We start from the raw sequence: 17,636 nt of genomic DNA on the forward strand, positions 1-17,636 counted from the left end.
GACAGTGCTTTATTGCTTATTAGTATGCATTCCTCATCTGAAAAATGAGCAGTAAGAGGACTGTTTGAAGGCTCAAATGGGATAACACATACACACTGAATACCACAGAGCCTAGTACACGGTTGGCAATCATTCAATGTTAGCTAGTATTGAAATGCCTTCTTGGCAATGTGGATTAGAAACCCAGGGGAATCTATAAACATCTCTCTCTTCTGTTACTTCATGATTCTACTGAATTATTTCAAGCTAGTCACTATATAACTTATAAAGATGTCCTTTATTAAGAAAAACTGTACCAACCCAAGGCTCAATTTTCCAAGCCTGTGAGCAACCACAAAGTCTTCTTACTTTCCAGGGCTGGGGATAAATGTAATGACCACTTTTTCCTGTCCCCATACCTGAGCCATTGTTGGGCACGGATTGATGGAGGCTAGAGAAGGACCCAAAGTAGGAATGCTGAGCATAGCTGGTTGGAGGGGTGTATGTGGAACTGGGCAGGGCTGTAAGGCTCTGGCTCTTTGTCACCAGGAGTGGGCTCTCGTGCTTTCTGGCAAACTAAAAGGCAAAACAAAACCAAAAAAATGTGTCAGAGTTAAGGACAAAGGGCCTCAGAGTGGGGGCAACGCAGTGCTGCCGAAATGCCGTAGAAGCTACCTTTGCAGTAGGCCTGGACTTTAGCCAGAGCCTGTAGATACAGCAAGGCTACCTTCTACTATAGTATGTAATTTACCACTGTGAAACCACAGCTTCTGCACTGGAATCCTTCCAGGTGTTAAACCAGGAGTACTTTATTACAGAGGCAGCACAACAAAGTGCTTATGTACGTGGAATCAGAAGTCAGACAGACTAGGGTTCAAATCCAGGCCCTGACACTTATCAGCTATTTGATCCAAATTTTGGACCACGTATCTACTCTGTGCCTCGCAGCCTCCTTTATAAAATGAGATCAACGCCCACTTCACAGGGTTATGAAGATTCAGTAAGATGATACATTTACTATACATAGCACCGTGCTGGCACGTAGAAAGTATTGAATGGATAGTAACCAACAATCAAAATTAAACGAATCAGGCCGGGTGCAGTGCCTCACGCCTGTAATCCCAGCACTTCGGGAGGCCAAGGCGGGTGGATCACTTGAGGTCAGAAGATCGAGACCAACCTGGCCAACATGGTGAAACCCCGTCTCTACTAAAAATACAAAAATTAGCCAGGCGTGGTGGCGTGCACCTGTAATCCCAGCTACTCGGGAGGCTGAGACAGGAGAAACACTTGAACCCGGGAGGCGGAGGCTGCAGTGAGCCGAGATCATGACACTGCACTCCAGCCTGGGCAACAAAGTAAAGACTCTGTCTCTAATAATAATAATAATAATAATGATTAATTAATTAATTAAAAGAATCTGGAGAGATAGGGGATCTGCTTCTCTAAGAAGTGGGGACTCTGATTCCATTCTAGCTAAGGCACTGACTGGAGTATTAGTGATTAATTTTAGGCAACAAATTTTCTTTGTACTATAAAATTTTCTTTACATCAAAGAAAAAAACATGAAAAAACTGACCCAGTGTAACTTAAGCTATGCCAGGTCTGACACTAAACCCTAACCAATTCAGAACCATCCCTCTTTTCCCCAGATCTTTGTCAAGGCTTGGTATCCTTTGTCAAAAGATACCACAGGTTTGGCCGGGCGCGGTGGCTCACGCCTGTAATCCCAGCACTTTGGGAGGCCGAGGCGGGAGGATCACGAGGTCAGGAGATCGAGACCATCCTGGCCAACATGGTGAAACTCTGTCTCTGCTAAAAATACAAAAAAATAGCTGGGTGTGGTGGTGGGCGCCTGTAATCCCAGCTACTTGGGAGGCTGAGGCACAAGAATCGCCTGAACCCAGGAGATAGAGGTTGCAGTGAGCTGAGATTGTGCCACTGCACTCCAGCCTGGGCAACAGAGCGAGACTCTGTCTCAAAAAAAAAAAAAAAAAAAATGCAAGCCTTTCAGCTCACAAAAATGGCTAAGTGAAAAAACAGTTTGCTGTAGAGGGTTACATCCTGCTGAGCTCCAGGGACCCAGCACAGATGTGGATAATTCCTTGTCCCCTTTACCATGGACGCGTCGATCTGAGCCAGGAGACGGGGGTTGTTCTGTTCCACTGCTTCCAGGCACTGCAGCATGGCCGTGACGTGAGCGTCACTTAGCAGGAAGGCAGCATCTGGGGAGAGAAAAGCTGCCACAGTGATAGAGCCCAACAGGGAGCCTTGAGAGAAGCTTGAGGAAGGAGACAGGGAGGGGTAAGGATGAATGAGGAGGAGGGTGAAGGGAGATCAGAAACAAAGTAGAGGAGAGGCTGAAGAACGCGAGGTGCAGCAAAGTGGCCGGGACAAGAGGCTTCAACGTCAGAAAAATCCAGATTTGAATCCTGGCTCTGAGTGACTTTGGCCAAGTCGCCTAACCACCTGGAGCCCTGTGGATTGGAAACAGTAGCACCAATGCCCAACTCTCAGGGCTGCTGTGAAGATACTGGACAGCAGTGACGGGCACGCAGGAAACTCCTGGTAAATGGTGGCTATTCTTACGGCTTGTGTGTGTGGCCGTAGGGGACGACCTTAACATAAAGTTGGATTGTGTCTTACTTGGGAGGTGAGAGGTAAGTCTGGATATATGTTTCTGAGTAGAATCCCTATGGCATCACGTGAAAAACAGGAGGCCCTGCCGGGCACAGTGGTCACATCTGTAATCCCAGCACTTTGGGAGGCCGAAGCGGGCAGATCACCTGAGGTTGGGAGTTCGAGACCTGCCTGACCAACATGAAGAAACCCCATCTCTACTAAAAATACAAAATTAGCTGGACGTGGTGGCGCATGCCGGTAATCCCAGCTACTGGGGAGGCTGAGGCAGGAGAATCGCTTGAACCCAGGAGGTGGAGGTTGCAGTGAGCCGAGATCATGCCATTGCACTCCAGCCTGGGTGACAAGAGCGAAAGTCCATCTCAAAAAAAAAAAAAAAAAGAAAAATAGGAGGCCCTGGTAGTAGAGGGACAGGATAGTGAGGTGGGTGACAACGAGCAAGCACAGACAACAACCCTAAGTGGCCTCCACCTACCTGTGTAGAATTTTCTGATATACTGTCTATCCCCGAGCAGGGGCCGGAGCTGGGCTGAGAGGCAGTGGCACTGCAGGCTGTGCTGCAGCCACAGCTCGGCAACAGCAGGTTCACTCACACCATCAGCACTGCTCTGGCCGTTCTCGTGCAAGCTGATGAACTGGGAAGCAAAGGGGTATGAGTCAAAATACACGTCCTGGTAGATACGGCAAGATTGAGGCCTAATGACCTGAGAACTAAATTGAGACAGGTAAGGCAAATGCTTTGAAAGGCTTCACCCTGGGTCCCATGTATGCAGGCATTTTTGAAAATAACAAAACTTTTTTCCCTTCCCCAGAGGAGAAAAAGTGGCCTGGACCAATGGGTTTGCATGTTTTTTTTTTTTAAGCAAATAAAGTCGGGCCCTACAGGGATAATTAATTTCCTTTCGTCAGCTGATAGGCAACTTGACATATTCCCTCCTCGGAGCCTAGAAGATTCTTCTGACAGAGCTTCAAACAGTGAAGAGCCACAGCTCTGCCAGCACAGCCGCTCTGCTCTCATTCTTACCTTCTCCACGTGAAGGGCTGCATGGGGACTGAGCCACCGGATGTCTTTCACGAACTGCCAGTAATCAGTCTGGCGGCGGCACGCCTGCGAAGGGAACACACACAATGAGCAAGTCACGACCATTCTGGACCAGATCTAGTTCTAGGGTTGGCATTCAGAGACAGGAAAAGGACCGCAGGACTGCTTGAGTCCAGGTAGACTGGCCCATCTCTACAAACAATTTAAAGCTTACCCCGAGTGGTGGGACATGCCTTAGTCCCAGCTACTCAGGAGGCTGAGGTGGGAGAATCACTTGAGCCTGGGAGGTCAAAGCTGCAGTGAGCCATGATTGTGCCACTGCACTCCTGCCCGGGCAACAGAGTGAGACCCTAACTCAGAAAAAAAAAAAAAAAAAAAATAGGAATACTACACTTGACATGTTTACCCTTTTAAAGAATAATTGTTAAAGATGATTTTAATCATTCTTTTGAACAGGTAATATATGCATATGATATACAAGGTTTACAGTAAAAATAATGTTTTCTTTTTCTTTTTTTTTTTTTGAGACAGAGTCACTCTGTCACCCAGGCTGGAGTGCAGTGGCGTGATCTCAGCTCACTGCAACCTCCACCTCCCAGGTTGCAGCGATTCTCATGCCTCAGCCTCTGGAACAGCTAGAACTACAGGCACACGACACCACGCCTGGCTAATCTTTGTATTTTTAGTAGAGACGAGGTTTTACCATGTTGGCCAGGCTGGTCTCAAACTCTGAGCCTCAAGTGATCTGCCCGCCTTGGGTCATTTGTGTTGGGATTACAGGCATGAGCCACCATACCCGGCTGAAAATAATGTTTTCTACTCCTTTCTCTCTACCGTTCTGTTTTCTACAAAATAATTCGTAAAACTGGTAAAGAGCTATTTGTTAAAAGCCAGAGCTGGATGTCTTTAGCCCCTACTGCAAAAGCAAAATCAAATACGGAAACATCTACTTTTCCACGCCACCCAGGTCAGGAAACAGCTGTGGAGGCAAAGAAATGCCCAGACCAGATGAAATGGTCTCGCACTGGGACAGGCCTCAACATGCAAAATGTCTGTACCATAACAACCCAATTGTTGTTTTTCGATAACCTTTTCTGAAACTACTGGGTAGGGATTAAAACTAAAATCTAAATAATTAAAAATATATAGACCTAGCACAAGTATCAAGAGACAGACAAGGCCAGGCACGATGGTTCACGCCTGTAATCTCAGCACTTTGGGAGGCCGAGGCGGGCGGATCACTTGAGCCCAGAGTTTGAGACCAGCCTGGGCAACATAGCGAAACCTCATCTCTACTAAAAATCCAAAAACTTGGCCAGGTGTGGTGGCACTTGTCTGCAGTCCCAGCTACTTGGGAGGCTGAGGTGGGAGGATCCACCAGAGCCCAGGAGGCAGAGGTTGCAGTGAGCCGAGATCGTGCTACTACACTCCAGCCTGGATGACAGAGAGAGATCCTGTCTTAAAAAACAAACAAAAAAGAGACAAAGACCAATCAATGGAACAAAATAAATAGCCTGAAAAAGACCTTAAGATATATCAGAACTTAATACATGATCTAAAACCACCTCAACAGTCAGAGGTGCTTCTTTCTAAAAAGTCTTTCTTCTCGCCTCTACACTGGGAGGGTAGAAGTGAGAACCGGAAATGTCAGATGTGCAGGCTCTTTGACAATAAACATCATGAAGACCTTTAGTATTCTGGTGGTAGTGTGGCAGGGATTCAGGTATCTGGTTGAGTGGATTTTAAGTGGCCAGCCAGGGTTGGGCAGCCGTGGGATATCAACTCCAGCATGTCTCTTGATTATGTCATTTTTAAGTGAAAAGCATGTAAAATTGTGGCCCGGTGCGGTGGCTCAGGCCTGTAATCCCAGCACTTTGGGAGGCCGAGGCGGGCGGATCACAAGGTCAGGAGATCGAGACCACGGTGAAACCCCATCTCTACTAAAAATATAAAAAAATTAGCTGGGTGTGGTGGTGGGTGCCTGTAGTCCCAGCTACTTGGGAGGCTGAGGCAGGAGAATGGCGTGAACCCGGGAGGCGGAGCTTGCAATGAACCGAGATCGCGCCACTGCACTCCAGCCTGGGTGACAGAGCAAGACTCCGGTCTCAAAAAAAAAAAAAAAAAAAGAAAAGCATGTAAAATTGGTTTCTTTTCTTCAGACAAAATTTTAAACTAACTTAAACCCTTAAACTACTTTTTCATTGGGGAAAAAAATGGAAAAATTGATTATTCAGGAAATATTGTTGAGAAAATTGGCTGGCTAGAAGTAGACCAATTTAGGCATTCTCCTCAAATCATATAAAATAAATATGATTTATTTTATAAATTCCAGAATAAATTCCAGCTGTATTGAAGAGTTAAAAAGGAAAAAGAAAACTACAAATCCACTAAGAAAAGTAAGGGTATTGGATTTCTATGCAGATAAAACTTTCAATGTTTAAAAGCAGAAGTGCAAATCAAGCCGGGCACAGGGGCTTACACTTGTAATCCCAACACTTTGGGAGGCTGAGGTAGGAGGATCACCTGAGTCAGGAGAAGTTCGAGACCAGCCTGGTCAACATGGTGAAACCCTGTCTCTACTAAAGATACAAAAATTAGCCAGGCATGGGGTACATGCCTGTAGTCCCAGCTACTCGGGAGGCTGAGGCAGGAGAATCACTTGAGCCTGGGAGGTGAAGGTTGCAGTGAGCTGAGATCAAGCCACTGTGCTTCAGCTTAGGCAACGGTGCAATACTATGTCTCAAAAAAAAAAATAATAATAATGCAAGTTCTGATTCAGCAGGTCTTTCCTTGCTACAAAAGTGCAAATCATAAAGGAACAGAGAGAGGGATAAATTTTATTAATAAATTTCTTTACATAAAAAAAGAATGTTTAGCATTTTTTATAATAGCAAATAAAGAAAAATATGTAAACAACTTTTTTTTTTTTCCAAGACGGAGTCTTGCTCTGTCACCCAGGCTGGAGTGCAATGGTGCGATCTCGGCTCACTGAAACCTCTGCCTCCTGGGTTCAAGCAATTCTCCTGCCTCAGCCTCCTGAGTAGCGGGGATTACAGGTGTCCGCCACCATGCCTGGCTACTTCTTGTATTTTTAGTAGAGATGGGGTTTCACCATGTTGGCCAGGCTGGTCTCGAACTCCTGAACTCAGGTGATCCACCTACTTCAGCCTCCAAGGTGCTGGGATTACAGGCGTGAGCCACCGCACCCAGCCTGTATGTAAACAACTTGAACATTTATCAGTAGAGTACTGATTAAATTAGGGTACACATGTAATATATACACATTAAAAGCAATGCTACAAAGAAAAAAAAGACTACAGTGGTAGACTCAAAAAAAAAAAAAAAAAAGAGCAATGCTATATTCTTTGCTGAAAGAATGACTTTCCAATTCTCCCGACCTTGACAAAGAAGCACTCAAGTTGGGTATAGATAATTCTCTAGAACAAACATGCACTTTTACTCCCACCGATTGAGTTGTGGCTTACCAAGAATCAGTTATTTTTGTTCCCAAACCTATTCCTGTCAGTTGTACTTGTTATAATTTCACATTTGAAGTAATGATTATGCACACTGAAGAAATGACTGTATTTATAAACACTACTATGCTCTGAAAAGCCTTTTCAATAAAGGTAAGTCACTATAAAGAGTTGATACCGAATTAGGTGGAGGCAAGACGATTTTCAGAAGTTAGGGGAAAAACGAAAAATGAAAATTTTATATTCATACTACAGGATTTTTTAAATTGCTGGCTCAGTATAAAAGAAATTGAAACTGGAAATTCTATCTGATGTATGAGGGGCATAGTTTATATAAGAAAGATGATACAGACTCCATCAGTGGGCCCATACTCACAGAATAGGCTTTGACCCAATATCCTAAGATTGTTGAATAGATATAAATTTGTTTTAAATTAAAATAAGATGTTTGAGTTACATATATTATCATTACTTGATTTCCCTCACTTCATCAATCAGTTAGTGATCTAGATCATGTTGCATCAGAAGTTTTTTCCTGTTCTTATCGAAAAATGGTGTGGAGTTCACAGGGTAAATAAATAAAAGAACAAATGTTTGAATGTTGAGGAAAAAACCACCACCATCACCACCACCACCAACAGATGCTGTGAGAATGAGGAACTACCCACTACCATAATGAGAAGCTACTACGGGTTTTTTTTTTTTCTTTGAGACGGAGTTTCTCTCTGTTGCCCAGGCTGGAGTGCAATGGCGCGATCTCAGCTCACCGCAACCTCCACCTACCAGATTCAAGCAATTCTCCTGCCTCAGCTTCCCGAGTAGCTGGGATTATAGGCATGCACCACCATGCCCGGCTAGTTTTGTATTTTTAGTAGAGACGGGGTTTCTCCATGTTGGTCAGGCTGGTCTCAAACTCCCCACCTCAGGTGATCCGCCTGCCTCTGCCTCCCAAAGTGCTGAGATTACAGGTGTGAGCCACCATGCCCAGCCTGAAAAGCTACTATATTAAAACTGAGTGGTGATGGCAAATAAACAGAGAACACACCAGAATAGAAATCGAGAAGTTGATACAAATGCATAGGAAATTAAATACATTCCAAATAAATTACAGATAGAACAATTTGAATGTAAAAAACTAAGCCATAAAAGTAATAGACAAAACCATGGGAAAACATTCTTAATAATAGCAGAGTAGGCTGGGTGTGGTGGCGCATGCCCATAATCCCAGCACTTTGGGAGGCCGAGGCAGGCAGATCACTTGAAGTCAGGAGTTCGAGACCAGCCTGGCCAATATGTGAAACCCTGTCTCTACTAAAAATACAAAAATTAGCTGGGCGTGGTGGTGTGCACCTGTAATCCCAGCTCCTCGAGAAGCTGAGACAAGAGAATTGCTTGAACCCAGGAGGCAGAGGTTGCAGTGAGCTGAGATCGCGCCACTGCACTCCAGCCTGGGCAAGAGTGAGACTCTGTCTCAAAAAAAAAAAAAAAAAAATCACACAGTAGAAAAGCCCTTTCGAAGCACCACACAAAGCCCTAAGAGAAGTCATAAAAGAACTGATTAATTTGACTTACTAAAAGTCAGATATTTTGGCACAGTAAAAGCCACCATAAGAAATGTCAAAAGACGGCTGGGCGTGGTGGCCCACGCCTGTAATCCCAGCACTTTGGGAGGCTGAGGTGGGTGGATCACCTGAGGTCAGGAGTTCAAGATCAGCCTGACCTGCATAGTGAAACCCCATCTCTACTGAAAATACAAAATTAGCTGGGCATGGTGGCACATGCCTGTAATCCCAGCTACTTGGGAGGCTGAGGCAGGAGAATCGCTTGAACCCCAGAGTCAGAGGCTGTGGTGAGCTGGGATTGTGCCATTGCACTCCAGCCTAGGTAACAAGTGAAACTCCATCTCAAAAAAAAAAAAAAATATCAAAAGACAAACTAGGAAAAAATATTTGCAACTCCCATTACAAAGGACTAATTTCCTCAATAAATAAAGAACATCTATAAATCAGTAGGAAAAGACTAAATCTATTGAAATAGTAATAAAATAGGAAAAAGTTCACAGGGAAAAAAATTCAATGACACTTATAATATCTTTTCAAGCTAAGAGAAGTGTAATCTTCTACTTTTTTTTTTTTCTGAGATGGAGTCTTGCTCTGTCACCCAGGCTGGAGTGCAGTGGCGTGATCTTGGCTCACTGCAAGCTCCGCCTCCCGGGTTCAAGCGATTCTCCTGCCTCAGCCTCCCAAGCAGCTGGGACTACAGGCACATGCCACTAAGCCCAGCTAATTTTTGTATTGTTAGTAGAGACAGGGTTTCACCATATTGGCCAGGCTGGTCTCGAACTCTGGCCCCGTGATCCCACCTGCCTTGGCCTCCCAAAGTGCTGGGATTACAAGCGTGAGCCACCGCGCCCAGCCTCTGGTGAGGATATTTATATACATAACTTCCTGGAGAGTAATTTAGCAATAGCTATCAAAATTTCAAATGCACATGCCCTTTAATCTAAGAATTCTAGGAATTTATCCTACAGTAAAGGGCAAAATTATTTACATACAAGCACTGTTACTAACAGCAAATGATTGGAAACAATCTATCCATTCACCAGGGGACTGGCTAAATAAGTGATGGTACATATGTACAATGGAATATTATAAAATGACAGCTGTAAGAAAGAATGAAGAAGCTCTTTATGTAATGATTTCGGATGAATTACAAACATATTAAGTGAAAAAGGCAAGATACAGAATAGTTACTACAGTATGCTATTATTTATATTTAAAAACTTGCAGGTATAGCAAAGAAAATCATTGGTAATTGCTTTTATAAGCATAAAAATTCTCTGGAAGAGCTGGGCATAGTGTCTCATGCCTGTAATCCCAGCACCTTGGGTGCCAGGGTGGGAGGCTGCCTGAGGCCAGGAGCTTGAGACCAGCCTCGCAACATAGTGAGACCCTGTCTCTAAAAAAAATTTTTAATTAAAAAAAAAAATTATCTGTAAGGAAACTAGTAAATGGTAGTTTCGTATGTGATCAGAAGGGAGCAAGACTTTTCACTGTATACAGTTTTATACTTTTTGATTATCTAGCTACGTAAAATACAGTGTTCAAAAATTAAATATTTTTCAAGTTATAGAGTGATAGATATGGTACAACCTTAATATATTTTTTAAAACACATAAATACATAGAAAAAAGCAGAAAATATACCTCAATGTTAGAGTGGTGACTGTTGCTTAGTGTTGGGATTATGGGTGAGATTTACTTTCTTCTAAAGTCTTTTTGGTATTTTCTGAATTTTCAACAAAGAAAATATATTACCTACATTACATACTCAGAAAAAAACCACAGAGGTCTTTTTTTATTATTGATTTTTTTTTTAGTTGGACCATCTATGCTGCCAAGAACTAGTTTCTTCTTGATGGTGGCAAAAGGAGGAATCCTTTCACTTCTCCTATTCAGCTGAGCAATCTCAGGGGCTAAATGTCTCCACATTTCTAAGCAACAGAAAAGAGGCTATCAAATATGCCTTGCCTTCTGGAAGGACTAAAAAGGTAGCCCAGATGCAGCTGTCAAGAAAAATGAGATCCCTCTAAGAATACGATCATGATGTTACAGCTTTCCTAAGGCCCTGAGTGAATTTTTAAAAATACAATTCACATTCCATAATGCATCCTCCTGAAAGCCCACAGGGGACATGAGCAGCATGAATCACTGTATCAGCCCCTCCTCCCAACAAGGGCACAACACCCAGAATAGCTCGGTGATGACGCAGCAGCCTGAAACCTTTGAAAGCCCTCATCTTTCAGAGGGAGGAAATGAAAGGGAAAACAAGTTCTTGACACAGACTTTAATTCTCAGATCTTTACAAGGCAGAACAGAGCAGCAAGGAAACTGCACGGATCTTTGATTCTTCCCACTAGAGCCTGCAGTTGCTAAATGTGTGTGTGTCCATATGACAAATCTGCCTGATTTGCTCTGCTTCTGATTACTACACTACTGGGGTTCTCAGGATAGGAGGCACGTAAAAAAGGAGAGAGAAAAGATAAAATAAAACAAATGAAAAAATTAAAAATACTACTGCTATTTTGCAGATGATCATATGCTTTGATATTTTTCATTCTGATGACCGGATACTTTCACAGATATTATCACTTTTTTTTTTTTTCTTCTGAGACTGAGTTTCGCTTTTGTCACCCAGGCTGGAGTGCAGTGGTGCAATCTCAGCTCACTGCAACCTCCACCTCCCAGGTTCAAGCGATTCTCCTGCCTCAGCCTCCCAAGTAGCTGGGATTACAGGCATGCACCACCATGCCCGGCTAATTTTGTATTTTTCAGTAGAGATGGGGTTTCACCATGTTGGTCAGGCTGGTCTCAAACTTCTGACCTCAGGTGATCCACCCACCTCAGTCTCCAAAGCGCTGGGATTACAGGCATGAGCCACCGTGCCTGGCCAGATATTCTCACTTTTAATAACTATAACAAGATATGTGAATAGTGTTTTGCATTTATCAAGCAGCTTTCATTTGAGATTCTCATTGATTTGACTTGCATTTCTCTTTCAGGCACAGATAGTGAAACTGTCTTGTAATATGGTGAAGTGATTACTCTAGATGACAGTTTAATATTAGTAACAGGGCCAAGAGAAGAACCCATTTGCTATTAGGACACAAGTACCTGACCCATTGAGTGGCAGTGCCACTAATCTGGTAGCTATTTTGGTCCAGCAACCTGGGAAACTTGCACTGAGTTCTGTAAAACACGCTGGCAGGATTCTCAAGTTTCTGAACTTGGAGACTGAGTAGGTAAATGCCACAAATAGGAAGAAGGGCAATCTCATGAGAGAACATAAGTTTAGTTTTGGTCATGTTGTGCTCGGCCTGAAAGACAGCCAGACAGTAAGGTACAGGAGACAGCTAGTCTTCTGGATTTAGAGTTCAGCAGAGAGGTGAACCTGCTGAACCCTGAGGTGGGGTCATCAATGGGTGAGTGATCGTGCAATGCGAGTGGATGAGACTGCTTCAGGAAAATACACAGAGTAAGAAGAGAGAAGGGCATACGGCAGAACTGCATTAAAAAAATTCCAGGCCAGGTGCGGTGGCTCATGCCTATAACCCCAGCACTTGGGAGGCTGAGGTGGGCAGATCATGAGCTCAGGAGTTCGAGGACCATCCTGGCTAACACGGTGAAACCCCGTCTCTACTAAAATACAAAAAAAAATTAGCCGGGCGTGGTGGCAGGTGCCTGTAGTCCCAGCTACTCGGAGAGGCTGAGGCAGGAGAATGGTGTGAACCCGGGAGGCGGAGCTTGCAGTGGGCTGAGATCACGCCACTGCACTCCAGCCTGGGAGACAGAGCGAGATTTCCATCTCAAAAAAAAAAAAAAAGAGAAACAAAGACAAAAGAGTTATATAATTTGCCCAGCACCCCTCAGTTAATGGCGAAGCTGAGATTAAAATGTGAGCAGTCTGATTCAAAAAGTCCGTAATTTTAACTGCTATGTTCGCTTTATTTCCCATGGCCGTGAGCAATGAGTCTAGATTCTGATCTAGGCTCTAACCGATTCCGAAGACTTTTGTCAGTCTATGATACAACGTTGCCTCCACAGTCCTAGGATGGTGCTTTTTGCTGTTTGGGTTTGCTTTTTTTTTTTGAGACGGGGTCTCAGTCTAGGCTGCAGTGGCACAATCACAGCTCACTGGAGCCTCAACCTCCCAGGCTTAAGCAATCTTCCCACCTCAGCCTCTGGAGTAGCTGAGTCTACAGGCATGCACCCACCATGGCTGGCTAATTTTTAAAATTTTTTACAGAGATAGGATCTTGCTGTGTTGCCCAGGCTGGTCTTGTATTCCTGGCCTCAAATTTCTAGTGATCTTCCTGCCTCAACTTCCCAAGTGCTAGAATTATAGGCATGAGCCACCACGCCCAGCCAAGTATACATACTTAATACCAATTAGTTGATTAGCTCTTTTCCAACATGATTGCTGGCTGGAGAATAAATTCTGATAAAAAGAAAGACGAGCTTAGAGTTCCAGGTAGTTATACTAGGCCCTGACAGGGGAGACGTGAGTTAGAACACACAATTATGCCTGTATTTGTGAGGTCTGATTTTTTTTTTTAAATAGGAGGATACTAAACCCAATGACTCACTTGACAACTTCTCCAGAACCAAAATTTATTTAAAACACTGCAAAATGGAGTAACTGCCAAAAGAGAAAGCCAGAAAACCTTTAAGTATTATTGGATTTCTACTCACTTCAAAACTCAAAGCTGATGACAAGTTTTTGAGGATATAAAAGAAACTCGGCCAGGCGCGATGGCTCATGCCTGTCATCCCAGCACTTGGAGGCCAAGGTGGGCAGATCACCTGAGGTCAGAAGTTCGAGACCAGCTTGGCCAACACGGAGAACCCCATCTCTACTAAAAACACAAAAACTGGCTGGGCGTGGTGGTGCATGACTGTAATCCCAGCTACTCGGGAGGCTGAGGCAGGAGAATGCTTGAACCCAGAGGCAGAGGCTGTGGTGAGCCGAGATCGTGCCATTGCACCACAGCCTGGGCAACAAAAGCGAAACTCTATCCTCGAAAAAAAAAAGAAAAGGAAACTCAACACAGTAAAGATTATATTCTAAAAATTTAAGCTACAATCAAACTACCATTCATAAGCATCAACAACGTATCTATAAAGTAAAACTCAAAGGGTATTCTAAATATGACAGTATTCTATAAATAGGTTCTCGGATGTCCTAGGATGCCAGGAGGAAAATTTAATGAGTCATTGTACCCTCCTCCTCTTCCTCCTCATCATAGCACATACTGGGAGAGCTATTCCTATTCTCTTAATGCTTTACATACACACCAACCTAGAGGTAGACAGATGCTACCTCATTTCACTGGGGAGGAAACTAAGGCACGAAGAGGTTAAGTATTTTGCCCACGGTTACACAGCTAACACATGAAGGAGCTGAAAACTGAATCCAGGCAGTCTGGCTCTACCCTGAGCCACACTACCTATTAACTACTCGTGTCATAGTTAACATGATTAACTACTAACTCTTCTTTTCCCTAGTCACTTTTATGCCTGCTAGTTTTCACAGAATTTTGAGGATAAAGTCTCACTATTCCACAAAGAAAGCACATTAATTCTTTCTTCCCATTATTAATTTGAAGTAAAGATAGTAATAACAAAAGTCTAGATTTAGGGAACAAGATGAAAATTCTAACTCAAAAAGAATCACAGGAAGAGCTATTATTTTGTTTCAGGAAAGAGACGTTGATTCTAATTACTACCAATCTTATCAAGCCTAAGCAATTAATTATCACTAGAACACACTGGCTTCTAGACAAAAGATTTCCCATAGTAAAAGTACTTTAATGTAACTGAGCACATGGAGTTTCACCTTTCATTCTTTGTTGTTGTTGAGACAGAGTCTCACCCTGTCGCTCAGGCGTGTCTTGGCTCACTGAGCCTCCGCCTCCCGGGTTTCAAGCGATTCTCCTGCCTCAGCCACCTGAGTAGCTGGGATTACAGGTGCATGCCACCACGTCCAGCTAATTTTTGTAATTTTAGTAGACACAGAGTTTCACCATGTTGGCCAGGCTGGTCTTAAACTGATCTCAAGTGATCTGCCCCACTCAGTCTCCCAAAGTGCTGGGATTACAGGTGTGAGCCACTGTGCCTGGCCACCTTCTCATTCTGTAGAAACATTTCATGCATGAAAGTCAGAAATAAGTGAACATATTTTTGCCTTGGCTGTTTTTCTTCCTTTATCCTACCTACTTCTGAAAAAACAGCATGGTTTTAAAACCAAAACTAAGATTCAGAAGAAAAAGCTTCCTGGCTGTGGTTGGCTAAGTCTGGTCCTCCAAGATGTCTACATCCTAATTCCTAGAACCTGGGAATGTTACCTTTTATGACAAAAGTGACTTTGCAGGTGTGATTAAGGATTTTGAGATGGGGCGATTATACTGGATTATCCACGTGGGCCCAGTGTAATTTTAAGAGTCCTTAAGAGCGAGGTAGGAATGGTCATAAGGAGAGGGGGCAGGCAGGAATGGTCCATAAGGAGAGAAAGGGATGTGAAAGCAGAGAGGGCTGGGCATGGTGGCTCATGTCTATAATCTCAGCACTTTGGGAGGTTAAGGCAGGAGGGTCACTTGAGACCAGGAATTCAATACCAGCCTGGGCAACATGGTGAAATCCTGTCTCTACAAAAAATACAAAAATTAGCCGGGTGTGGTGGCGTGCGCCTGCAGCCCTAGCTACTTGGGAGGCTGAGGTGGGAGGATTGCTTGAACCCGGGAGGTCGAGGCTGCAGCGAGCCATGATTTTGTCACTGCACTCCAGCCTGGGTGACAGAGTGAGACCCCGTCTCAAAACACAAACAAACAAAGGGGGCAGAGAGCCGGCACGGTGGCTCATGCCTGTAATCCCAGCACTTTGGGAGGCCAAGGTGGGCGGATCACAAGGTCAGGAGATTGAGACCATCCTGGCTAACACAGTGAAACCCCATCTCTACTAAAAATACAAAAAATTAGCCAGGCGTGGTGGCAGGCGCCTGTAGTCCCAGCTACTGGGGGCTGAGGCAGGAGAATCGCTTGAACCCAGGAGGCGGAGCTTGCAGTGAGCCGAGATCACACCACTGCACTCCAGTCTGGGTGACAGAGCGAGACTCCGTCTCAAAAAAAAAAAAAAGGGCAGGGGGCAGAGAGAGATTTGAAGGTGCTATGCTGTTGGCTCTCAATATGGAGGAAGTGGTCAAGAGCCAAAGAATGCAGGAAACCTAGAGAAGCTGGAAAAGGCAAAGAAGTGGATTCTCTGTGGAGCGTCCAGAGGGCGTGCGGCCCTGCAGACACCTTGGTTTCAGCCCCATGAAACTCATTTTGGACTTCGATCTTAAGAACTGTAAGATGATAAATCTGTGTTGTTTTAAGCCATTAAGTTTATAGTTACTTGTTACAGCAACAACAGGAAAGTTTTAAGTTGACCTAATCTTTTGTTGCTGATTTGCTGTCCTACCCAGTGATTTATTCATTCCATTAACATCTGTGGTCCATCAGACACGATGTGAAACGTTCTGTGTATTAAAAAAATGTATTAAGTCACAGCTGCTCTCGGGAGTTCACAGACCAGTGGCCTTCATCTCCTCCCTGCCAATGTGACTGTTTCTTTTCAACAAGTGAGTCAGCCAATCTGGCAAAAAAAGGAGTTCTGCGTACCTGGTCATGGATCAGCCCATGGTAGAGGATGCTCTGCATGTCCCTGCAAAGCCGCTCCAAGCCACCATACTTAGACCAGACGTTGGGGCTGTTGCTTGATACCAAACCCTCCACCGTCGTCTTCAAATTACCCAGCAACTGCCAGTGCTCCCTCCTGCAAGGGCATCAGTTACACCAATGGTTAGTTACCTTTGCTGTACTTGATCTTGATCCTATCAAAGAAAGTCTAAACCGAGGAGCCTCCTGCCCCACATCCTAACATTCTGTCCCCTCTTAATTTTCACTTGGGGGCAAAACTCAACTCTGAGAGAATTAAAGTTATGAACGATACTAATATAAAGACAAAAAACAAAAAGCAAAAACCTTCACATTCAAATGGTACATTATGCTTTGTAAAGGGATTTTCATCTACTATCTCACTCAATCCTCACATAAGTAGCTTATAACCCTAACTTTATAGGGGTATAACCCATTCAGATCCATTTTTATTTTTTGAGACACTTACTCTGTCACCCCGGCTGAAGTGCGGTGGCACGATCACAGCTCACTGCAGCCTCAACCTCCCGAGTAGCTGGGAACTACAGATGTGCACCAACACACCCAGATAATTTTTAAATTTTTTGTAGAGATGGGGTCTCACTATGCTGCCCAGGGTAGTCTCCAACTCCTGGCCTCAAGTGATCCTCCCACCTCAGCCTCCCAAAGAGCTGGGGTGACAGATGTAATCCACTGCACTCAGCCTAAGATCCATTTCTTAACAACGACAGTACCTGCACAATATACAAAAAGATGAAGGCATCCATGCAGAACCAGACATCTTTTGCCAAACAAAAAAGGCAAAAACAACTTCCTATTTCCTGTATTTCCAAGCGCTAACTACAGCATCGTGAAGGACAGAAACTGTAGGACTAAGGCGGTCACTAAAATGTCATTTATGCTTATACTGTAAGAAGCGGCCATCGCAGAGGCCAATGGACCACCAACTTTTGCCCAGTGACTCTGCATCTCCTATGCCTCTTCCTCAGAGCTAACTAGCCTCTGATTTCTTAGGACACAGTTTTCACATGTGCCAACAGGTTACAATCCGGTCTCACAGGCCTGAGAATCAGTCTGACTCATGACGTGACTCTGCATACCTGTGTTCTGATTCATTCTGTACTGATTTACAGGGTTAACTGTTAAAGAACATCATGAGGCTGGGCACAGTGGCTCACACCTGTAATCCCAGCAATTTGGGAGGCTGAGGCGGGTGGATCACCTGAGGTCAGGAGTTGGAAACCAGCCTG

At 44.2% G+C, this 17,636-nt stretch overlaps 1 protein-coding gene across 2 annotated transcripts in view; it reads right to left on the minus strand.

Moving 5' to 3' along the window:
* RUBCN (rubicon autophagy regulator) overlaps window positions 1-16,478 on the minus strand; it is a 42,921-nt gene extending 26,443 nt beyond the window's left edge. For both annotated transcript variants that reach the window (XM_030823044.1, XM_030823045.1), the window contains exons 1-5: window positions 16,351-16,478; window positions 3,644-3,727; window positions 3,095-3,254; window positions 2,098-2,204; window positions 399-555 (exon numbers count right to left, since the gene is read on the minus strand). In XM_030823044.1, coding sequence (XP_030678904.1) covers window positions 399-555; window positions 2,098-2,204; window positions 3,095-3,254; window positions 3,644-3,727; window positions 16,351-16,389 — 547 coding nt within the window. In that variant the 5' untranslated portion in view covers window positions 16,390-16,478. The remainder of the gene's footprint in view (window positions 1-398; window positions 556-2,097; window positions 2,205-3,094; window positions 3,255-3,643; window positions 3,728-16,350) is intronic.
* Window positions 16,479-17,636: the final 1,158 nt, after the last annotated feature.

The sequence above is a fragment of the Nomascus leucogenys genome, chromosome 11 (assembly GCF_006542625.1).
Source record: "Nomascus leucogenys isolate Asia chromosome 11, Asia_NLE_v1, whole genome shotgun sequence".
Taxonomy (NCBI): Eukaryota; Metazoa; Chordata; class Mammalia; order Primates; family Hylobatidae; genus Nomascus; species Nomascus leucogenys.